Source organism: Oncorhynchus mykiss, chromosome 2, assembly GCF_057628025.1.
Source record: "Oncorhynchus mykiss isolate SJ-2025 chromosome 2, ASM5762802v1, whole genome shotgun sequence".
Classification (NCBI taxonomy): domain Eukaryota; kingdom Metazoa; phylum Chordata; class Actinopteri; order Salmoniformes; family Salmonidae; genus Oncorhynchus; species Oncorhynchus mykiss.
Genome location: NC_143023.1, coordinates 74,004,832 through 74,030,325, shown reverse-complemented (window position 1 = coordinate 74,030,325; position 25,494 = coordinate 74,004,832). Strand labels below are relative to the sequence as shown.

The 25,494-nt window shown below is 44.0% G+C and overlaps 1 protein-coding gene across 1 annotated transcript in view; it reads left to right on the top strand.

The window, feature by feature from the left end:
- The window catches only part of LOC110495986 (peptidyl-prolyl cis-trans isomerase FKBP8), a 51,767-nt gene that overhangs the window by 17,934 nt on the left and 8,339 nt on the right, over positions 1 to 25,494 (top strand). Inside the window, exon 4 of the mRNA XM_021571562.3 lies at positions 19,693 to 19,910. Coding sequence (XP_021427237.3) covers positions 19,693 to 19,910 — 218 coding nt within the window. The remainder of the gene's footprint in view (positions 1 to 19,692; positions 19,911 to 25,494) is intronic.

Below are 25,494 nucleotides of genomic sequence, written 5' to 3'. Positions count from 1 at the left end.
ATGGCGATGATTTGAGGGAGAGAGTGTGAAGGGTCATGCTAATAGCACCGCTATATTAAGCCCCCCCCCCAGATGTGTAGAGCTCTGCCATGACAACCTGAGACACAACTGCCTAATTAGTAAGAAAGTGTGCTGAACTGGGCCCCGTATCCGCAGAGAGACTGGGCCTGGTGGGGGGAGAAAGACAGAGGGAGCATCATCATGGTTTAAGATGAGCTCATGCACACTTAACTAGCATTCTGAACTCTGGAGTTCAATGACAAGTTATATCAGTTTATCCAAATAAATGTTTCTGCCACTGTTTGTAATGCTATTTCATCTACTATGGCTTGATTTACAAAGCAAAAGATCAACAAAGGCATGATACCTTTTCTAATGTCAACCATTTCAACTGTAAATCAGTCCGTCACGGCAGGTAAGCACCCTGGTGTGAGATGCGTGATGACCACTTGCTATGTGATGTGTACAATCCACTGGGTGATATTCTAGACATGGTGACATTTCTTTGATCACCATTTTTTCTCCGGTCCTTATCTTGTTTTCAATACATGCACCAGTAGCGACTCAGACTTTGACAGAAAGGAAATTAATTTTTTGATGAATATCTATTTTCATGACATTTATTTCATTCTCAGAATGTCACACATAAATGACTAAGCTGCACGTGGTCAAAAACATTTCTGTCATCAGCATTTACAGAAATCTATTAGGAGGGGATGGAATATTAAGTGTATGTCTGTCTCCCAGGCATAGCTAAAAGGTGTGGCAGTAGTGTGAGGGAGGCAATCTGAAACCTTGTTGGATGAGGATGATTTATTTAATTCATTAATATAATGTTCTGCAGTTCCTTTTTCACTCACTACACTCTCTCAGATACATACACAGTAAATCAAGGAGAGTTGAAATTATAGAGTAAAACATTTAAATTAAATTGATTCTCCTGGAGTTATTTAAGCCCTCAACATGGTGATACGCTGCCTGGAGTTAGTGTTGATAACTGGAGTTGATTGGGAACGAGTACTTTTAACTCCATTAAGAGTAACCAGAGACAGGGAGTTAAAACTTTGGTGTATCCACAGATTTGGGAGGGGCGTGATTGTCATATTTCCCAGCATGCTCTGTTGCTGTTCGAATCCCTGAGCCGACCTGAAAATAGTGTTGAGCTTAACCCCATAGGAGAGTAAACATTACTTGAAATAATTAGCTCTAGAATACTGAACAACACTGCAGAGAGATAAAAAAACAGAGTAACAGAGTAATTTTCAATTAATACGCAAAGTTAAATATTAACACTACATTTAGCTTATGCAACTCTGAAAAAATAACTGCCTGAGTATGTTTTACTCTTTTTAGACTGGGACCAAATGTTGGCAGTTACATTTTCTTCAATTAGAGTTAAATTTACTCTGGTGCCAGTCTAAGAGGAAAACCTAAGTACGTAGTTGAACTAACCTACACTTCCTGTGAATAGATAGCTGTTTGACCATTTTTTTAAAACACCCATCACATGTTCAGTACTTCCTTGAATCCTGCAATCTTGAGAGTTGCGAGTAGGCCTAACTCAATCTGTTTAAAATAGCACATTTGAACCGAAATAACAATGGAAAGGTAATTATTGAGTTTCAAAGATGTTGTTTCAGTTGTGTGACTCTGGTGTTGTGCAATGACCAAAAACACTTTGAAGTTTTCAAATTCAAATTTGCACTAAAATGGTCTATACATGTGAAGTTAGACACAGTGTCTGTGCAAAAAGAGAGCAGATCTGTCATTGCTTTTAACTGTGGCTTAGCCATTTACTTCACTAAGGAATCCACAGAGCCAAAGGTTCCCTTGGGCTGATAGAATAATTCCTCCCTTTCTGCACACAAACTAACATATCTGCCTCTCCGAAAGTCATCAAATCTAGTCCTAATCATGTAGCCAAATCTATTGAAAAAAGTATCAACCAAAAATGACAATTTAATATCCCTGAAATTGGATAATAGACTGAATTCCCCTCCAGAATACTAGGTATACTTTCCAGACTACCTTCACTGAACAGCCCATAACAAGGTTTACATTTGTGTGTTCCCATCAGTATAAATAACAGTGAAATAACAGGAAGTGCTGTTAACCTGTAGTCACACCTTCCTTCACGACATATCAGTGACAGTCCAGTGATTATATATTATATGGTCGATGCCAAATGTGTTGAAATGTTTATTCTGTTATGGAGCAGTTGTTACACTTGTACTTGTGGATCAACTTTAAAATGTTTTATGTATCATTGGCTCATATTTCATGTAGAACATGCAGCCTAAAAAAAGCCATAAATTGTTCAGTGATAAACATGTCAACAACAATATCACAACTTCATAGTGTGGGTGATAATCATGAGTTGAAAACAACTGATATGAGTCTGCTTCACAGTGGCGTAGCACAGATTCGCTGGGCCCCACCGTAAGTTTCGAGCAAGGCCCCATTTATGGGACAGAGAGAAAAATATGCAATATTACAGTTCATCTCATGCTATTTTACACATTGTGACATAAGGCTGAGAAAAAAATGAGTTGTTTTAGATCTCAGGGATTCTTGATAGATGGGACAAAACTTTCTTTCACAAATATTTGTCTTAACATGAACATTTTAAATACACTGCTCAAAAAATAAAGGGAACACTAAAATAACACATCCTAGATCTGAATGAATGAAATATTCTTATTAAATACTTTTTTCTTTACATAGTTGAATGTGCTGATAACAAAATCACACAAAAATCATCAATGGAAATCAATTTTATCAACCCATGGAGGACTGGATTTGGAGTGACACTCAAAATTAAAGTGGAAAACCACACTACAGGCTAATCCAACTTTGATGTAAAGTCCTTAAAACAAGTCAAAATGAGGCTCAGTAGTGTGTGTGGCCTCCACGTGCCTGTATGACCTCCCTACAACGCCTGGGCATGCTCTGGTGAGGTGGCGGATGGTCTCCTGAGGGATCTCCTCCCAGACCTGGACTAAAGCATCCGCCAACTCCTGGACAGTCTGTGGTGGATGGAGCGAGACATGATGTCCCAGATGTGCTCAATTCGATTCAGGTCTGGGGAATGGGCGGGCATCAATGCCATAGCATCAATGCCTTCCTCTTGCAGGAACTGCTGACAAACTACAGCCACATGAGGTCTAGCATTGTCTTGCATTAGGAGGAACCCAGGGCCAACCGCACCAGCATATGGTCTCACAAGGGGTCTGAGGATCTCATCTCGATACCTAATGGCAGTCAGGCTACCTCTGGCGAGCACATGGAGGGCTGTGCGGCCCCCCAAAGAAATGCCACCCAACACCATGACTGACCCACCGCTAAACCGGTCATGCTGGAGGATGTTGCAGGCCGCAGAACGTTCTCCACGGCGTCTCTAGACTCTGTCACGTCTGTCACGTGCTCAGTGTGAACCTGCTTTCATCTGTGAAGAGCACAGGGCGCCATTGAAGAACTTGCCAATCTTGGTGTTCTCTGGCAAATGCCAAACGTCCTGCACGGTGTTGGGCTGTAAGCACAACCCCCACCTGTGGACGTCGGGCCCTCTTACCACCCTCATGGAGTCTGTTTCTGACCATTTGAGCAGACACATGCACATTTGTGGCCTGCTGGAGGTAATTTTGCAGGGCTCTGGCAGTGGTCCTCCTGCTCCTCCTTGCACAAAGGCGGAGGTAGTGGTCCTGCTGCTGGGTTGTTGCCCTCCTACGGCCTCCTCAACGTCTCCTGATGTACTGGCCTGTCTCCTGGTAGCGCCTCCATGCTCTGGACACTACTCTGACAGACACAGCAAACCTTCTTTCCACAGCTCGCATTGATGTGCCATCCTGGATGAGCTGCACTACCTGAGCCACTTGTGTGGGTTGTAGACTCCGTCTCATGCTACCACTAGAGTGAAAGCACTGCCAGCATTCAAAAGTGACCAAAACATCAGCCAGGAAGCATAGGAACGTGGAAGTGGTCTGTGGTCACCACCTGCAGAACCACTCCTTTATTGGGGGTGTCTTGCTAATTGCCTATAATTTCCACCTGTTGTCTATTCCATTTGCACAACAGCATGTGAAATGTATTGTCAATCAGTGTTGCTTCCTAAGTGGACAGTTCAATTTCACAGAAGTGTGATTGACTTGGAGTTACATTGTGTTGTTTAAGTGTTCCCTTTATTTTTTTGAGCAGTGCATATATTTTGATAGACCAAAGTATCAGCCATCACACCATAGAAAGGAGCTGAGATGTATTTGAGATCTTATAATTAAGCAATAAAGCCCGACGAGGTGTTGTGTATTGCCAAACTACCACGGCCAAAGGCTGTTCTCATTTCAGTTTTTCTTCATACAATGCAACTAACTGGATCTGTCAACTCCATCAGGCAACATAAAAGGCATTTCATTTGAACAATTATTGTTCAACAAGTGTTTAAAGGCCTTGATTTTTTAATTCTAACAGTAGATTATTCAAATATATTTTTGTTTTACAGCACTATTAAATCCTCCAGGGCTAATTTAATTAGCATTTTGGCATGTTTTTCTAGATTTACAACATTAACATTATCCCTTGGGTCTAGCACAGCAAATATTTAAATTGTTTAAGCATATGTTGCAGAACAGTGATTCAAATAATTTTTGACAGTATTAACAAGCCACTGGTGGAGTTGACACACAACAGATACTCAAAACAGACATATTTTTTATTTTCTAAAAATAAAAGTTCAATACAAACATTTGTAAAATATGGAAAATTATTCATTTAAAAATCCCCAAATTGTCACGTTCTGACCTTAGTTCTTTTTGTTATGTCGTTGTTTTAGTATGGTCAGTGAGTTGGGTGGGTTGTCTATGTTCTTTTTTCTATAATTTGGGATTTCTGTGTTTGGCCTGGTATGGTTCTCAATCAGAGGCAGCTGTCAATCGTTGTCCCTGATTGAGAACCATACTTAGGTAGCCTGGTTTCACTATTGAGTTGTGGGTGATTATTTTCCGTGTTCCACACGGGACTGTTTCGTTTGTTTAATTTATTCACGTTGTTATTTTGTACTTTTCAGTGTTCTATCAAAAGTAAGCAATATGAACACGTACCACGCTGCGCATTGGTCCTCCGAGGCTGCCTGGAAGTTACTCCAGCTTTGGCAAAACTCCCACAGTGTGGCAGACTATGTGGTGGATTTCCGCACGCTGGCAGCTGAGAGTGCCTGGAACCCGGAAGCACTTTTCGTCATGTTCCTGCACGGAGTATCGGAGGAAGTAAAGGATGAGCTTGCAGCCCGAGAACTACCGATGGATCTCATCGCCCTGACCATTCGGATCGATGGGCGATTACGGGAGCGAAAGAATGAGAGGAGGTTCGATTTCACTCGCCCACCCAAGGCTTCCACCTCGCCTCCTAGGCATCCCGGAAGTCCCCGATGGCTCTGTTGCTGAGAGAACCCAAGGCTACCCGAGTTCCCCAGAGAGTCTCCAAAGTCTGCCGATTCACCTCTTGCCAAGCCGATGCAACTAGGCAGAGCTAGGCTGTCCCCAGACGAATGGCTATACAGGCTTCACACTAAGAGTTGCCTGTATTGCGGGACTTCTGGTCATTTGTTGTCTGCCTGTCCACTAAAAGACCAGGCTCACCGGTAGGAGCAAGTACTCTGGTGGGCCATGCGGATAACTTTTACTCTACCCTTACCTGCACCCCTTTTCATGCCCTCTTGCTATGGGGGAACCAGTCCAAATCTCTCCGGGTACTCATTGACTCTGGGGCCAATGAGAGCTTTATGGACGCTACCCTGGTGTCCTAGCTGGGCATCACCACTCAGCCCCTCTCCATTCCCATGGACGTTAGAGTGCTGGACGGGCGCTCTATAGGCTGGGTCACCCACAACACCACTCCCATCAACCTACGTATGTCAGGACGCCCTAGCTGCATGGTTTGTCCGTCCTTCTGCCTCCCCCGCCGGCGCATGGTTCTTCTTTGTGGAGAAGAAGGACAAAACCCTGCGCCCGTGCAATGAATCCGGGCCTTAACAACATCACGGAGAAGAAACGCTACCCACTACCACTCATCTCCTCTGCCTTCGAGCCACTCCAGGGGGCCACCATGTTCTCCAAGCTGAACCTACGGAACGCCTACCACCTGATGCGGATATGGGAAAGGGACAAGTGGAAGACTGGCTTCAACACGGCCTGCAGTCACTATGAGTATCTGGTCATGCCATTTAGCCTTACCAACGCCACAGCTGTGTTCCAGGCTCTAGTTAATGATGTTCTCTGCGACATGTTGAACTGGTTTGTATTCGACTACCTCGACAACATCCTCGTTTTCTCCCACTCCACCCAAGAACACGTGCTCCACGTCCGACAGGTTCTCCAACGCCTCCTGGAGAACCAGCTTTTTGTGAAAGCAGAGAAGTGCGAATTTCATTGCTCCGCCATCCCCTTCCTGGGTTACATCATCGCTAAAGGGAGTGTACAGATCCAGGGAAGGTGAGACCGATGGTGGATTGGCCCCAGTCTACGTCCAGAGTGCAACTGCAATGTTTCCTGGGATTTGTCAACTTTTATATCCACTTTATCCAGGGTTACAGCACCCTGGCTTCCCCCGTCTGCACTCACCTCTCCCAAGGTTCTGTTCACGTGGTCCCAAGCTGTGGTTTTCCTGGTAGCCTGTTGGCTGTTTTTTTCCTGGTAGCCTGTTGGTTTTCGTGGTTGTAAATTGAACTGTACGTATTCAAAACGTGTTTATGGTAGGTTGGCATTTCTTGATTGATTATGTGGGTCAAATTTGATTCACGGAAGTGTATTATTCCATATCACAACGTACTGCTGAACTCTTCAGTGGCATGGTTTGCCATGTTTGAAGCGGGCCTATAGACCTATTTTTTTGGCAAGACAGCTGTAATAGTTTGTAGGCTATGTTTTGTTTATTTAGATCTCTATTAATCTTTTCTTTACTATTAATGTAACTAGCCTAAATATAGATTGTGTCATGCCTTTATCGATCTGATATTTTGGTACCGCTGTTTTTTCTGTTCTCGTTCATTTGTTTGCATTTGCAGTTGTGTCGGTATTCTAAGCCAAACTGCTATTCAGTATTTTTGTTTGCATGCATGAATACTGTAACTAGGCTACTAGGCTTTCAGCATTTAGTTTGCATTATTTTGGTAAAACCGATGTGTAAACTGAGCAGTATGGCTGTATTCACATAGGCTGTTTAAAATAGGTGAATTACCCTATCAATCTTGTAGCCTATATTCATTACTGAAACGGACTTTACTGGGTAGGGAGCTCTTCATTCTTCTGATACAGCCCAGCGGAGAAAGGCTGCAGATTTCTCGCCAACCTGTCACTTCTAAAGCATTTAATGATCTCGGAGTCTCGGCATTTGAACTTAATGTTTATTATGGTATATTGTGATATCAATATAGTTCCAATGCAAGAACCCCAATAAATTGTGCTGATTTTAACTGCCCCCTTATACCTGGAGTACACTACACGACTTTCAAAATCCTAACATCGCTGATCCTCTCACATTTAATGACCGTCTTTCATGTAGTTTTTTTGTCTTGCCAATGTAGTGCTGCGCACACGAAATGATCTGGCACAGACGGGGTGTCACACACTACAAGATTCTGATGTGATGATGTGATTAGATTGTTAACATAGCTAAAATGACCTGTGGCTCAAAGCAGCCTCATACAAGTTCAGTCAGACATTCAATCGTGCCATACAGAGTTGAAATTTCTAGCCAACATTTTGAATTGAAAAACATTACTCGTGAACTTCAGAGCTGTAATGATTTGACACTTTGGCTTTGGTTAAAGGCAAGTACAGACGCATACTAGTAGTCATCGCTCTTACTCGAGAGTCTACTCATTCTGGGTCAAGCGAAACAACATCATCATCTCACTGGCTTCTTCTCTGGCGAGCTCTCATTGGCTATTGCTGATCACCATTCTCCAAAACTTGTCGTAACACATCTCACACTACAAGAGCATTGCAGATTTTGTGCCGATAGAATCAAACATGTTTGAAAATATTGGGGCGTCTGGGACTGCTCAAAGACAGGATCGGTAGCCCTCAGATTTTGCCTTTGGCTCTGTCACATTAAACGAGCATCGGTGATGGCCATGTGCCCCGAGTAGGCAACGACATGGGGATTTTGTCTCCGATCTCAATAACTTGTCTGGGACAGCTAAATTGTGGCCAGAATCGTGGTGTGTACACCCAGCTTAGTCACTTCATCCTGGCGCCGGGTCTGTGGCTTATGACGTGTAAATATGCCATCTGCGGGACCCGACCTCCACATATAAAAAGGGTGATCATCACATTGCATCACACAACTTCATTTAATTCTGCGGTTTGAAACGCACCCTCAAATCAGTCTTGTCTCAAAATAGTCCCCTTTAGTCACAGTGTTGACCCATGTCTCTCTAAACCCCAGACAGAGGAGTCATAATATCGCTGTGGTTTTAGCAATCTGCCTCCACCAGCTCTTCTCAGATGCCCCGGCACACAAAAATGCCTATAAAAAGCTACTGTAAGCACTGCAGCTAGCCCCAGGCCTGAGATTGGATTCATTTTAACAGGCTGAGGAGGCCTGCTGCAGATTATATGAGGACTTTTGAAGAGCTCACCCCCAGGCGGTGGGCAGGACCTACCCTTGATCCCTGCTGTTTCCTCCCTCATTGGATTTTGTGGAAGTGGGAATAAAATTACACAATATAGTAAAAACACACAGAGGCAGCAGCCCAGTTAGGGGTACATAGTTGACAGAATAAACGTTGGCTAGTCCTTGTATCGTAGACAGTAGCAGAGGACTGTTTTGCAGTAAATGAACCGCTGAGGCAGAAAAACAGCTGTGACGTTTCACTGAGGGCAGGATTAGAGATAAGCACCTTTGTGTGGTTGTTTTGGTGTTATGTCCAGAGCTGCACAAGTCTCTCTAAAATGTAAAACAGAAGCAAATTAATGTCTGGTGACCAATCCAAATGAGGTGTTTTTTACAACATTAGTGTGCCTCATAAATCCTCCACTGAGTATTATTAGAACACATCTATTTTTATTAACAGCATACTATTGTAGGTTATCTACATAGCAACCACGGTGAGGCAATTTCTGGGTATTTCCATCATTTAAAAACGTCATTTAAAAGTGCCTGACGTCAAATGGACTTCTGTTTTCCCCCACAGATCTTTTTCCTTTATTCAGACTGATAAGGTGTCTGCCTGACAGATAACATAATGGGTCAGCTACATTAAGAGCTATAAACATTACATTGAATTAATTACATTTGCATTGCAGCTCTCTGTGAGTCAAACGGATCAGTCATGGATGCATGCATCCCATAGAGATGACACGGGGAGAGAGGAAATCAAAACAAAGCCTTCATAAGTGAAGAACATTATCCAAACAAACACTATGGCATGGCAGGGGTTACACACATTCTAGTGACGTGACTACTGTATATGAAAACATTACTCTGCCTTGATTATCAGTACATGTCACTTATACTACTGCACGTGTTTTAAGAAAACATGCTGAGTGTTTACTGTAAATGTTACCTATCCTTACACGCTTTGATGGAGAGAGAAAATGCCTGAACAGCCCCAGGCCAGATGAGCCTGTCAATGTGACTCCCTCAACCCTTCTCTGTCTCAGCACCACTAGCAGACTTGCTGCTTCAGCTAAATATTTTGCCGACATCTCTTATAATTTCTACCCCACCCTCACTCAGGTCAGTCAGTGTCGGTTCAGATGTTGACCGGCAGAATAGGGTCAGTCCTAAAGGTTAACTCTACCCGACGAGTTAAACTCTTCTAGGGCTTAAGTTACTGTGTTCTTCTTTGCTGCTTGGCTCTTTATGACCCCATCACATCTCAAGGCTTGCCAACTCCAATCAGCCTGTAGAAAGGTTATATAGGCTATATACCCTAGTTTCTCTGAACTCTGCCAATAACAACCCCTAACAAACTCTCACCTACACATATACTCTTGTTGTGGCTAACTGTGTGTGGGTGGCTTACTTTGCTGGGCTTTGGACTTCAAAACAATTTCAGTATATGTGTGAGGGGGATCTAATGGCATCTTTAGGCTACAACAGCGATCGGTTGTGTGCAAGGCTCTGCTAAGCCTAGCCTCAAAGGAGTGTGTAGAGTTGCCTTCACCCCAGTAGGTTCCAGGTTCAGATTTCATTAGGAGGCCAGAGCCTGGGTTAGTTCAGATGAGTTTTTTTCACTGACCAGCCTGTGTTTCCTGTCTTGTACTAATCAGGCCCCGGGGGATCATTCACTGAGCCGGCTACGGGGCAAATCACTAGTGCCCTGTGTGACACTGTTAACCCAGTGGAGATTTAACAATGTTGGGATCTCAAATGACAAGTCTCTGGCACTGCCTGTTTGTTTGATGATAGTAGGTGCAGTTCACAGCCATTCATATTTTGGGGTGATAAAAAATTAGGTTGATGGAACTTTAGCTCTCTGTAGGCTACACAATAGGTAGTGCCTTGTAGCTACGTGCACAATGTACAGATCTGCTATAATTCTACACCACTGAGTAAATGGTAGTGATCACACCTTTAAGAGGAAAACCTTTGGCAACTGTGTTTAATTATATTTTGTTCCAAAGGTCAATCCTGCACGAGGATGATAACCCTTTTTCTGAGAAACCTCTTTGAAACAGCATATGGCTTCAATTTCAGACCCAAATACCTTACAACGGATGCAAGTGTGCATGCATGTGTGTAGGTTACAGTGTGTGAGTAGTGCATGCCTGTATTTGGATACATGTGTTAGGGATGTCATCTGAGTTTGCATCCTCATTGTGAGGCTGATGAGAGGCAGCTACCTGCATTGATAAAACGTGACTCATCCTCCAGCAAAGTGGTTGTATTAGCTGTCCCTCTCCGGAAACCATGAAATGCAGTCACCTACTCCAGGATCACTATGGCAGGGGAGGTATTATTTATTATTTCCAATGACTCACAGTTCAGACTCAATTAAATTCACTCTCCTTGTGCCTTTGTGTGATCCTGTAAAACCCTCCATGACCTGATATGGCTTACTTCCTCTCCAAATGTCAGCAGAGAAATAACAAGGCTGTGCTGTGGCTGAGACTGGCCTGCTGATCATGGTGTTGTGATTGGATTGTTTGGATTGGATTGTTTAAAGGCTATTCATCTTGTGATCCCACCAAGATAAAACAGATGTCTCCCTTAATGCACTGTGTAAGCTTCATTACCAGTTTAGATACCAAGTGTTATACTTATCTATACACAGGACTGACAGGCTGCTGCAGTAGCTAGTTAGCTACATTCTTTACACCCAGTGTAATAAGAAGTAACTGGAAAGTTAAAGTAACAATGTAGCTTTCTCCTGACATGACTGACAGGGCTCATTGATTTTAGGCCTATGATACACTTTATTTTATATTTTTGTTCACTTTTCACCCCCATTTCTCTCCCCTATTTCGTGATATCCAATTGGTAGTTACAATCTTGTCCCATTGCCCGTACGGACTCGGGAGAGGCAAAGGTCGAGAGCCACGACCTTGACACACTGCTCGCTTAACCCAGAAGCCAGCTGCACCAATGTGTCGGAGGAAACACCGTACAGCTGGTGACTGAAGTCAGAGTGCATGTGCCCTGGCCCGCCACAAGGAGTCGCTAGAGAGCGATGGGACAAGGACATCCCGGCCAGCCAAACCCTCCCCTAACCTGGACGACGCTGGGCCAATTGTGAGCCGCCTCATGGGTCTCCCGGTCACGGCCGGCTGCGACACAGCCTGTAGTGACGCCTCTAGCACTGTGATGCAGTGTCTTAGACCACTGCGCCACTTGGGAGACCCTGTGATGCAATTTTGATAGCAGTACAAAAGATAGTTCCTAGCTTCCCTACGAAACAAAATGAAAATGGAAAGGAAACAGTTGCTGTGAAATTCTCTGAAACAAAGATGCACAAAGGCCACAGTAACAAAGGGGACATGTTGTTAAACAGGCCAATTTTTCTCTGAGGAATTCCCCAGTAAACTATCCTCTATTACAATTTACACACAACCACCTTTAGCAAGTTTGTCTCAACCAGTGAAATTACCCTAACTGGACCCCTTTGGCACAGTGACCTTCTTGTCTTAGCCTCCAGCCAGCCAGTTTGAGTAGCTGTTTGTTTTTCAATAAAGGTGGTGTATTGAACGGCTTGTACTGTAGGCTAGCCTTTGGACTATTGTGAAATGGAGTGAGTTAAGAGCAGAAAGGGAAAACTACACGGCAAATAGAATCAAATCACTGTTCGAGTTTGTCTATTTATACATTCTCAGTGATTGTCATATATCCTGGTCAATGGATTTTCATGGAATGTGTGACCAGGATGAGAAGAAAATCCCATATGAAGGTGGAATGTGTGACCAGGATGAGAAGAAAATCCCATATGAAGGTGGAATGTGTGACCAGGATGAGAAGAAAATCCCATATGAAGGTGGAATGTGTGACCAGGATGAGAAGAAAATCCCATATGAAGGTGGAATGTGTGACCAGGATGAGAAGAAAATCCCATATGAAGGTGGAATGTGTGACCAGGATGAGAAGAAAATCCCATATGAAGGTGGAATGTGTGACCAGGATGAGAAGAAAATCCCATATGAAGGTGGAATGCAATGAGATGAGTTGTTGTGCTCTTTTAAAATAAATCAACTATTCACATTTGCATTAAATAAATATAATGCCTGTGAGGACTTGTCAAGAAAGGTGGTGGACAGATTGATGGCAGATCATGAAAGGATACTTCCTCTGTAGTACGCAACAAAAAGGACAAACAACAATACAGTATATCCAACCTATCAAAGCCATTTGGGATTTATTACAGTTTCCAGTAATAGCCCAATTAACTTTGAATGTTTCAAAACCACAGGCAGAACATAAACACATTCACTTTGTGAATACATTCCATCTCACATCTGTGCTTATGGACACTTGCCCAAGACACCGAAAGGGAGATTAACTCTTCGAAGGGTCCTGTCTGATAAATATTGCATGGACCTAGGCTCTGTGGGTTCACCTACAGTAAGCATGGCTGTGATCAAATTCAGCTATACATCTACATATACTAAATCTGAATATTCTACGAGCAGTAGCGGTCAGTACCGTTCAAGATGAGGGAGGACAATTATTTTCTATTACAGCATATTGGATGACTGTCATTCATATTCCATTCACCCAGTTCAATGTAACATTGATAGGTTTAGGCTACTACATGACTGTCACGCCCTGACCATAGTTTACTTTGTATTTTCTATGTTTTGATTGGTCAGGGTGTGATCTGAGTGGGCATTCTATGTTTCATGTCTTGTTTGTCTATTTCTATGTTCAGCCTGATATGGTTCTCAGTCAGAGGCAGGTGTTCATCATTGTCTCTGATTGGGAACCATATTTAGGTAGCCTGGGGTTCACTGTGTGTTGGTGGGTGATTGTTCCTGTCTATGTGTTTTCACCAGATAGGCTGTTTAGGTTTTCGTTACGTTTATTGTTTTTGTAGTGTTTGTGTTTAGTGTGTTAATTCATTAAACATGAATCGCAATCTACACGCTGCATTTTGGTCCGACTCTCCTTCTCACGAAGAAAACCGTTACAGAATCACCCACCACCAACGGACCAAGCAGCGTGTCAACAGGCAGGAGCAGCGCGAGGAGACGCGCAATAAGGACTTCTGGACATGGGAGGAAATCCTCGACGGGAGAGGACCCTGGGCTAAACCAGGGGAGTGTAGCCGCCCAAAGGTGCAGCAGGAGAAGAAGCAGCAGGAGCAGCTGCAGTGGGAGAGGCTGCACCACCTGGAGAAATGGACATGGGAGGAAGAACTGGACGGTAAAGGACCCTGGGCTCAGCCTGGAGAATATCGCCGCCCCAAGGAGGAACTGGAGGCGGCGAAAGCTGAGAGGCGCAGATATGAGGAGGCAGCACGACGTAGCGGATGGAAGCCTGAGAGGCAGCCCCAAAAATTTCTTGGGGGGGGGCTAACAGGGAGTATGGCTACGCCAGGTAGGAGACCTGGGCAGACTCCCTGTGCTTACCGGGGGGCTAGAGAGACCGGACAGGCACCGTGTTATGCAGTGGTGCGCACGGTGTCTCCAGTGCGGGTGCATAGCCCGGTGCGGTATATTCCAGCTCCGCGTGTCTGCCGGGCTAGATTGAGCGTCGAGCCTAATGCCATGAAGCCGGCTCTACGCAGCTGGTCCCCAGTGCGTCTCCTTGGGCCGGTTTACATGGCACCAGCCTTGCGCTCGGTTTCTCCGGTTCGCCTGCATAGTCCAGTGCGGGCAATTCCACCTCGCCGCACTGGCAGGGCGACCGTGAGCATTCAACCAGGTAAGGTTGGGCAGGCTCGGTGCTCAAGAGCTCCAGTGCGCCTGCACGGTCCGGTTTTTCCAGTACCACCTCCACACCCCAGCCCTCCGGTAGCAGCTCCCCGCACCAGGCTTCCTGTGCGTGTCCTCGGCCCAGTACCACCAGTGCCAGCACCACGCATCAGGCCTACAGTGCGCCTCGCCTGTCCAGCGCTGCCAGAGCCTCCCTTCTCTTCAGCGCTGTCGGAGTCTCCTGCCTGTTTAGCGCTGTTAGAGCCTGCCTTCTCTACAGCGCTGCCGGAGTCTCCCGCCTGTTCAGAACTGCCAGTTAGCATAGAGCTGCCAGTTAGCATAGAGCTGCCAGTTAGCATAGAGCTGCCAGTTAGCATAGAGCTGCCAGTTAGCATAGAGCTGCCAGTTAGCTTAGAGCTGCCAGTTAGCAAGGAGCTGCCAGTCTGCAAGGAGCTGCCAGTCTGCATGGAGCTGCCAGTCTGCAAGGAGCCGCCAGAGCTACCAGTCTGCAGGATGCCGCCAAAGCTGCCAGTCTGCAAGGAGCCGCCAGAGCTGCCAGTCTGCAAGGAGCCGCCAGAGCTGCCAGTTAGCATGGAGCAGCCAGGGCCGCCAGTCAGCATGGAGCAGCCAGGGCCGCCAGTCAGCATGGAGCAGCCAGGGCCGCCAGTCAGCATGGAGCAGCCAGTCAGCATGGAGCAGCCAGTCAGCATGGAGCAGCCAGTCAGCATGGAGCAGCCAGAGCTGCCAGTCAGCATGGAGCAGCCAGTCAGCATGGAGCAGCCAGAGCTACCAGTCATCATGGAGCAGCCAGAGCAGTCTGCCAGCATGGAGCAGCCAGAGCTGTCAGTCAGCATGGAGCAGCCAGAGCAGCCAGTCTGTGTCGACCAGTCTCTTCCAGATCTGCCAGTCGTCCAGACTCTTCCAGATCTGCCAGTCGTCCAGACTCTTCCAGATCTGCCAGTCGTCCAGACTCTTCCAGATCTGCCAGTCGTCCAGACTCTTCCAGATCTGCCAGTCGACCAGACTCTTCCAGATCTGCCCGTCGTCCAGACTCTTCCAGATCTGCCAGTCGACCAGACTCTTCCAGATCTGCCAGTCGACCAGACTCTTCCAGATCTGCCAGTCGACCAGACTCTTCCAGATCTGCCAGTCGTCCAGATTCTCCCAGATCTGCCAGTCGTCCAGATTCTCCCAGATCTGCCAGTCGTCCAGATTCTCCCAGATCTGCCAGTCGTCCAGATTCTCCCAGATCTGCCAGTCGTCCAGATTCTCCCAGATCTGCCAGTCGTCCAGATTCTCCCAGATCTGCCAGTCGTCCAGATTCTCCCAGATCTGCCAGTCGTCCAGATTCTCCCAGATCTGCCAGTCGTCCAGATTCTCCCAGATCCGCCAGTCAGCCAGGATCTTCCAGAACCGCCAGCCAGCCAGGATCTGCCGGATCTAACCACCTGCCTGAGCTTCTTCTCAGTGCTGAGCTTCTTCTCAGTGCTGAGCTTCCTCTCAGGGCTGAGCTACCCATCTGTCCCGAGTTACCTCTGTCCCGAGCTGTCCCTCTGTCCCATGTTATCATTGTGGTGGGTAACCTATTTAGGGACGTTTAGGAGGGGGATTAAAACTGTCATGGAGTGGGGTCCACGTCCAGCGCCAGAGCCGCCACCGCGGACAGATGCCCACCCAGACCCTCCCCTATAGGTTCAGGTTTTGCGGCCGGAGTCCGCACCTTGGGGGGGGGGTACTGTCACGCCCTGACCATAGTTTACTTTGTATTTTCTATGTTTTGATTGGTCAGGGTGTGATCTGAGTGGGCATTCTATGTTTCATGTCTTGTTTGTCTATTTCTATGTTCAGCCTGATATGGTTCTCAGTCAGAGGCAGGTGTTCATCATTGTCTCTGATTGGGAACCATATTTAGGTAGCCTGGGGTTCACTGTGTGTTGGTGGGTGATTGTTCCTGTCTATGTGTTTTCACCAGATAGGCTGTTTAGGTTTTCGTTACGTTTATTGTTTTTGTAGTGTTTGTGTTTAGTGTGTTAATTCATTAAACATGAATCGCAATCTACACGCTGCATTTTGGTCCGACTCTCCTTCTCACGAAGAAAACCGTTACAATGACACACACATTTTCCCTATACGCATCATGAGATTGCTACAACCTGGCATATGAATGAACGTTTAAAATGTACAGTAGGTGCACACAGGTCGAGAGACCACTTTGAGGTGACAGACAGTGACATTCAATACCGCCTCGGACTGTTACCTGCGTGTAGCTGATATTGGGTGTAATCATTAGTCCAACAGTTGCAAAAGAGAGTTTCTATTGGACAAATGCAGGTATATTTATCCACGTTTTTGTTCCCTTTGCTTCCGTTTAAGAATTATAAAAAAAACAGAATAGGTGGAAGGAATACACCCCTGATCACGCGTGAACACAGTTCACTTTCATAGCAGCCACGTTGTATTCTGTCTTGTGCCTATGCACTCTCCTCCTCTCACCTCTTCCCTTCGCTTGTGGACTTCAATACACAACACATCAGCTGTATATGACCAGGCGAAAAAAACTTTCCAAACCAAACCGCTAGACACAACCTACATCATTCTCATCATATTAGCGAAAGTAACGTCATAGTTAGCATAACTTATAGAACTAATGAGTTAGTAAACCCATTACAATCAAGCAGTAAGGTTACAGTGTGCAGTCAGTAAGCAGTTACACTGGCGGCCCCGGTGGCAATAAATTAGTCAACTGAAAAAGCTTACCTTGACTTGGAAGAGATCCAGTGTTGTGTTGGAAAATCATAGACAGCTAGCTAGCATAGCATCCCTCTGTTTGAGCAGGGTGTTTCAGTAGGCTAAACTAGCTAGCTGCATTTGCTAGCTAAGTAAGTGAAAAAAATGGCACTCTCTCTCTCTATTTCTCGCTTGCTTCTTCATTTTGAAAGAAAGAACAGTTTTGATCAAATTTCTTTCTTTTTCTCTCTTATGGTCAGCTACTCACCACATTTTAGGCACTGCAGTGCTATCTAGCTGTAGTTTATGCATTCAGTACTAGATTCATTCTCTGATCCTTTTATTGGGTGGCAACATGTCAGTTCATGCTGCAAAAGCTCTGATAGGTTGGATGACGTCCTCTGGAAGTTGTCATAATTACTGTGTAAGTTTATGGAAGGGGTTGAGAAACATGAGCCAATGTACCCAGAGGAGGATGGAAACTAGCTGTCCTCCGGCTATACCATGGTGCTACCCTACAGAGTGCTGTTGAGGCTACAGTAGACCTTCTTTGCAAAATAGTGTGTTTTAATCAATTAGTTGGTGACGTGATTATATTTAGTATAGTTTTATCTATTAATGTTTTACAATTTTTATTTTTATGAAATTCAATGAGGAGGATGGTCCTCCACTTCCTCCTCTGAGGAGCCTCCACCATCTACGAGCTAGTCACATTGAAAAGGGTCAGCATCACTAATGGTGGAGTCTGAAATCTACACAAAGCTAGTGTAACGGTTTTCGTCTGGTGAAGGAGAAGAGGACCAAGGTGCAGCGTGTTAAGTGTTCTTCTTAATAAACAAAATAAACTGAACACTGTAATGACAAAAATAATAAAGAGCGAGAACGAAAACAAAACAGTTCTGTAAGGAATACGCACAAAACAGAAAACAATCACCCACAACCAAAATGGGGAAAACAGGCTGCCTAAGTATGATTCTCAATCAGAGACAACGATCAACAGCTGCCTCTGATTGAGAACCATACCAGGCCAAACACAGAAATACAACATAGACAAAAGAACATAGACTACCCACCCCAACTCACGCCCTGACCAAACTAACACAAAGACATAATAAAGGAACTAAGGTCAGAACGTGACAGCTAGTTCTTTTTTTGTCTACTCATCCAAAGCCCCTACTTCCTCCAGTCCCAAGCAAAGGGATCCATCTCATGTTTCCAAGGCCATACTGTAGCTCATCTGCTACATGCTCCTGCATCACATAACACAGGATGATGTCCCTTGGGTGGAGAGGTGAAAAGGTAACCCGATTCCACCTCCTGATACAGCCACACAGTGACTGGAGCTATACTAATTCTGTTAGACAGACATACATTGTGTAATTGACACAACCTGTTTGAATAATTCATGATCTGACACACCACAGTGCTATCCCCTTGCAACAATGACAACTGGACTTATCAGTATCAGGCTTAGTTTTAGACCAATACTTTTTAGAACTGCATTTTCGAATATGATCCCCTACTTTTTTTATTTCAGTTTTTGTAAAGTGAAGTGAGTTTTATTCATTTATTTTGGCATACAGTATGACCTTGACATACTTAGGAAGCTAATGAATCAGAATGGCACCTGATACTTATGTATTTAGATTGAATTCTGGACAATAATGAGAGGGGGTTTACCACTTGTACTATAATTAAGCAAGGGATGTGCACTGTACCTTCTAGATGTTCACATATGGTATGGGACTTGTGGAGCTTTCCACCAAAATAAGTTCCACTAAGTTCAACCTACTGCTCCCTCTGCTAAACATCACCAAATTAAGAGAGCCCATGTCATGCATGTGTGCACACATCGGAATCAGAGCCGTTACCCAGTTAATGATTATACTCTATTGTGTGCTATGGGGTCAAAGGGACCATATGATCAGCTGGAGAACCAAATGAACCTTCCTTCTGAGTGAATCTTGAGTAAGCTGAAGCAATCAGTAACTCACTGTTGTAACGCACAGGTGGACCAGATTACATTTCTTGCCTGTTTTGAGGGATTGGAATACCCTCACAAGTTCACAAACCCAAGTACTCATGCTGACTTACATATTAGACTTTAATTCAAAACGTTGTCCATTAAAGGTGACAAACTGGAGCATATTCAGTGTGCGCACCGCTCTCTTCTTTTTCAAGTATCCTTTATTAGCCAAACACCTTAGTTGTTTAAGGATGTGCGCATGACTATTAACTTTTCAACAAGACAAGACACATTTTAACAGTACCAGTTCCCTATTGACCAGATAGCAGTAATTGGGTGTCTACTAATATATATTGCAGGTGAAGTCACCGATCAATACGCAGTCCAATCAATTAAGATGTAACCAAAACAATGTAAAACTTAGTTGTGATATTGGCAAATGAAGGCACGTGGAGAATGACTTCAGAACAGATGTTTTTGTGATGTTTGCAAGTCAACATACGAGCTATTACACGCACTGACCCAGCATATTTACACACAAGGATGTGTGACAATCAAAGATATTTAGACAATGCCCATTGTCTGAGACTCTCCACATTGCTCCAGTCTGAGTGTGATTGAAGGTTTGTTTATGTGTGTGTATTTGTTTTTTGTCAGGGAGCCTGATATTCCAGCCTGGGCCCCCTTACTCTACCAGCTACAACTCCTGAACATCAGAGAGAAGCCCGACCCCCTGATTCTCCCCATGTCTGACCGTATACGCATCGGCAACCAGAAACGAGAGCGGGGGAACTTCCACTTCCAGAGGGAGGAGTACAGCATGGCTACCAGGGCCTACTGGATGGCTCTGGATGTCCTTACTACACACACTAAAGGTAATCCCTACCTTCATCACGTGCATCCTGCTACATACACACGCACTAAAGGTAATCCCTACCTTCATCACGTGCATCCTGCTACATACACACGCACTAAAGGTAATCCCTACCTTCATCACGTGCATCCTGCTACATACACACGCACTAAAGGTAATCCCTACCTTCATCACGTGCATCCTGCTACATAAACATGCACACGCGCACACACGCACAGCAGTAAACAGACTGTTTATAACTAGCACACTTCAGAAAAATACAGCTTCCACATTTCCAGCACCCAATTGCATGATAGTCTCCTCATGGCTTACTGCTAGTCCATCTCAGCACTAATCATACTATCGTAATGCAGAGGCACATCCACCAGAGGTGACTGTCAGGAGAAATGTTATTGTTAATTCTTATGGTAATCAAACCTAATAAACTTTCATGTTAATTCAAGGTCCTTAATCATTTTAATTGCTGGAAAGGCAGGGTGGACCCAAGAGAGACATTTGACAGAAATGACTCAGTGAGGAGAAGCGCATGGGCTGCCTCTAAATGTATCAATGATGATGGGCCAATGGTTACATTTTCCTCAGCACTTAATAAGCAATGAATATATTCCATGCAACAAGACTGTGAATTTGCCAGATGAGATAACGCTAAAGAATATTCAGAAATTCAATAGATGGCATATAACTCCATCATTGAATATCTGCATTAGAATTATCACTGCATATCCCAACAGATATATACACGTTTCTCTTGGGAGTACCACAGATAGTCATTGCACTACGCTGTATTGGCATAAGGCATTGTGTTTTTGTAAAGCAAAGGATCAAATGCTGGGATGGTTTCTGTCAGATAAATAAATACAACATATAAATAAAACTTGCATCAAAACACTCTGTTTTATGTCTCTAGTCACCATTCACACTTGAATACACAATGGCATAACCACACTCCTGGAATCTGAGCGAGATGAATCAACCTTGTCTGTCTCTAGAATATCCTGTAAATCCTTGAATAGCTGCTCCATCCCCCTAATCTAGATCCTAACATAGCTCTGCTAACAACAATCCCTCAAATATCTTAAACTAATGGCAGGCCGTCATTGTACATAAGAATTTGTTCTTTATTGACTTGCCTTGTTAAATAAATGTTAAATAAAAAGTAAAAAAGAATAATGAAATGTCAAAGGCATAAAAAATGAGCATATGGATTTGAAAATGCTGGTATAGCCTATGCTCCAAAATGCGATATGGTTTGACAAGAAAACAGAATTTTTTCCAAGGCAGAGATAAGTGGCCAACACCAAGATGCAGACAGCAGTGGACACATGAATTCTGGCGTAATGACAATCGCCAAAACTCATTACAGTTTATGGTGTTTGTGTAACAGATATATCTTTCCATTCACCACTGTTCGGAGACTGAAAATATGTTAAAATTGTCAAAAAGAAACAAAAATAGCTTATTTGCAAATAACAATTTCTCTAGCAAGAATTGTGCTAGAACTGTCTGTCTCAGTGGGGAGGGGAACATTGAAAACTAGCTGTTATTGGCAGAGAGGTTTGAAACTCTTATTGGTCTATAAACTAATTTACCAGGCAAGCCAAAACTACATCCCACCATAACAGGTTGAAATTTCAAACAGCTCTTAGCGAGAGTGGGGTGAGGTGAGCAATCCGTCAAGGCAACTATAGTATTATTTCTAACAAAGATACCTACCTATATTTCAGGATGTTGTATATCCCTGGAAATAATCAGAATTTGTGTAAACATGCATTTTAAAACATAGCTTGTCCAAAGAAAGTGATCTCTTGGCATAACTTACTCCATTTTATCATTCTAAGGGACTTTAACACAGACTTAGCACCTAACAAATACTTTGTACTTTTTTGTTTACACTTAACATAGGCCAGGCCCTGGTGTTGCCTTGCATTACACCTGGGAAGAAAACACTTACATTTCATCAACTTGCCATTGGCTCATCCATTGGCTCCCGAGTGGCGCGCTGCATCTCAGTGCTAGAGGCGTCACTACAGACACCCTGGTTTGAATCCAGACTGTATCACAACCGGCCGTGATTGGGAATTCCACTGGGTGGCGCACAATTAGCCCAGCATTATCTTGGTTTGGCCGGTGTAGGCCATCATTGTAAATAAGAATTAGTTCTTAACTGACTTGCCTAGTTAAATAAAGGTTAAATAAAAAAAAATAAAAAAAATAACTTACAGTGCTTTGCAAAAGTATTCATCCCCCTTGGCGTTTTAACTATTTTGTTGCATTACAACCTGTAATTTAAATTGATTTTGGGGGGGATTTAATGTAATGGACATACACAAAATAGTTTAAATTGGTAAAGTGAAATGGAAGAAATAACTTGTTTAAAAAAATTCTAACATATAAAAAAACAGAAAAGTTGTGCGTGCAAATGTATTCACCCCCTTTGTTATGAAGCCCCTAAACAAGATCTGGTGCAACCAATTACCTTCAGAGGTCACATAATCAGTTAAATAAAGTCCACCTGTGTGCAATATAAGTGTCACATGACCGTATATATACACCTGTTCTGAAAGGCCCCAGAGTCTGCAACACCGCTAAGCAAGGGCCGCCACCAAGCAAGCTGCACCATGAAGATCAAGGATCTCTCCAAACAGGTCAGGGACAAACTTTTGAACATCCCACGGAACACCATTAAATCCATTACTCAAAAATGGAAAGAATATGGCACCACAACAAACCTGCAAAGAGAGGGCTGCCCACCAAAAATCATAGACCAGGCAAGGAGGGAATTAATCAGAGCGGTAACAAAGAGACCAAAGATAACCCTGAAGGAGCTGCAAAGTATCTGTCCATGGGATCACTTTAAGCTGGGCTTTATGGAAGAGTGTCCAGAAAAAAGTAATTGCTTTAAAGACAAAAAATAAGCAAACACATTTGGTGTTCGCCAAAAGACAAGTGGGAGACTCCCCAAACATATGGAAGAAGGTACTCTGGTCAGATGAGACTAAAATTGAGCTTTTTGTCCATCAAGGAAAAAACTATTTCTGGTGAAAACCCAACACCTCTCATCACCCAGAGAATACCATCCCCACAGTGAAGCATGGTGGTGGCAGCATCATGCTGTGGGGATGTTTTTTTTTTGAGGGGAAACCTCAAGAACCTTCCAGAGATTCCAGCAGGACAATGACCCTAAACATACTGCTAAAGCATCACTCTAATGGTTTTAAGGGGATTAATTTAAATATCTTGGAATGGCTTAGTCAAAGCCCAGACCTCAATCCAATTGAGAATCTGTGGTATGACTTAAAGATTGTTGTACACCTGCGGAACCCATCCAACTTGAAGGAGCTGGAGCAGTTTTGCCTTGAAGAATGGGCAAAAATCCCAGTGGCTAGATGTGCCAAGCTTATAGAGACATACCCCAAGAGACGTGAAGCTGTAATTGCTGCAAAAGGTGGCTCTACAAAGTATTGATTTTGGGGGGGATGAATAGTTATACACACTCAAGTTTTCTGTTTGTTTCACAATAAAAAAATATTTTGCATCTTCAAAGTGGTAGGCATGTTGTGTAAATCAAATGATATGAACTCCCCAAAAATCCATTTTAATTCTAGGTTGTAAGGCAACAAAATAGGAAAAATGCCAAGGGGGGTGAATACTTTCGCAAGCCACTGACAGTGAGTTGGCCATTGGCTCAACTTACCCCAAGCCAACATTTTTGATTATATTAGCCCACAAGGATGCACTTTCATGCTAGGTTTAGAGAACCCCAATTATTTATAGAACAATCTTAAAAATATCTACTTTGGTTTAGATACAAGCATCATGAAACACAAATCTCTTAAATCTCATAACACAACAAATGAATTTGACTTGGTCAAAATGTTATTTGCTTACCACTTGTTATTTGCTTACCAACCTTGCTTACCACCAAGGTTTCTCAGACTCTAAGAAAGGGTAACCTCGTCCTAAATATTAGGTCCAATTATTATTATTTTTGTATTATTAATTAATTGTGTGTATAATTTCCTAGAAACAATGGGTTGTTCAACTTACCCTCTCCCATAAACTAAAAGTATTGTTCACAGTATTATTCCAAACTCATAGTGTAGGCATATACACTGAGTACACAAAACACTAACCCTTGTGTGGTGTTCGGGTCTGTGGGACCCATTTTCAAATGTTTACTGAAAGAAAAATGATACAATTAATAATTTATTAAACCGGAGCGTCATTGGCCTCAATGAAAACACATTTGTGCACCACCCTACATTTGTGCACCACCTTACAGATTTATATTACATACAGTATGTGCTGTTCGAGTCCACTGAGCCCGAGGGTAATACAAGTGTGGAAAATTGTGTGTGTAGGTGAAAACAAGTACAAATTAAACAACAAGGTTTGCTGTGTACCTTCTGTCTTCCTCCTCCCTGGGCCTACTGAGTCAACATAGCGCCAATAACCGGTCTGTCTCCCTGCCTGTCTGCCTGTCTCCCGCTTTTCTCGCACTCTTTACCCTTTGTAGTGTGTGAAACTACACAATGTCTTGTGGGAACCTGCACAATGTTATTACGATACATTATTTCAATACATTATTTTGATAGGTTGTAAAAATGAAAATGCTGTATTTTCCTACACTCTACCCCAGCCTGGTGCAAATTGGGGGAAGGACCCAACAAATAAATAGCTTTGCATGTGTGGCTCCTTACCACAATCAATCAGTAAGGCAGAAATAATCAATGCTTAGAAATAATTTTTGCAGCTAGAGAAGCTAGTGTGGAAGGAGCGTCTTCCACTTTGGAAGATGAAGAATTTTCCGAATATGTGGATCATGTCTCTGTCAATTCAGAGTCTGACAGTGAGTTGGAAGAAGAGAACATTGAACATCAGCCAGCCTCAGGACCAGCCCGTCAGCAATTAGCTCAACAGCAGCCCGCAGGAGGAGAAAATATGAATGTCAATTTTTTTAAAAATTGGGGCCTCCCGGGGGGCGTACTGCAGCGCCAGCTGTGCCACCAGAGACTCTGGGTTCACGCCCAGGCTCTGTCGTAACCGGCCGTGACCGGGAGGTCCGTGGGGCGATGCACAATTGGCCTAGCGTCGTCCGGGTTAGGGAGGGCTTGGCCGGTAGGGATGTCCTTGTCTCATTGCACACCAGCGACTCCTGTGACAGTGCGCGCTAACCAAGGTTGCCAGGTGCACGTTGTTTCCTCCAACACATTGGTGCGGCTGGCTTCCGGGTTGGATGCGCGCTGTGTTAAGAAGCAGTGCGGCTTGGTTGGGTTGTGTATTGGAGGAAGCATGACTTTCAACCTTCGTCTCTCCCGAGCCCGTACGGGAGTTGTAGCAATGAGACAAGATAGTAGCTACTAAAAAACAATTGGATACCACGAAATTGGGGAGAAAAAGGGGTAAAAAAAATAAATAATTATTGTGAAATTGAAAGGTGGCTGGCTGAGGTAGAATGTTGAAATTGCCCAAGGAATGAGCCACCCACATGGCTGCCAATATAACAAGGATGCAACCAGGGCTGACGCGGATGGCGGTTACAGATGTGCAGGACATAAAGTCTTCTTTTGAACTGTTCAACCCAG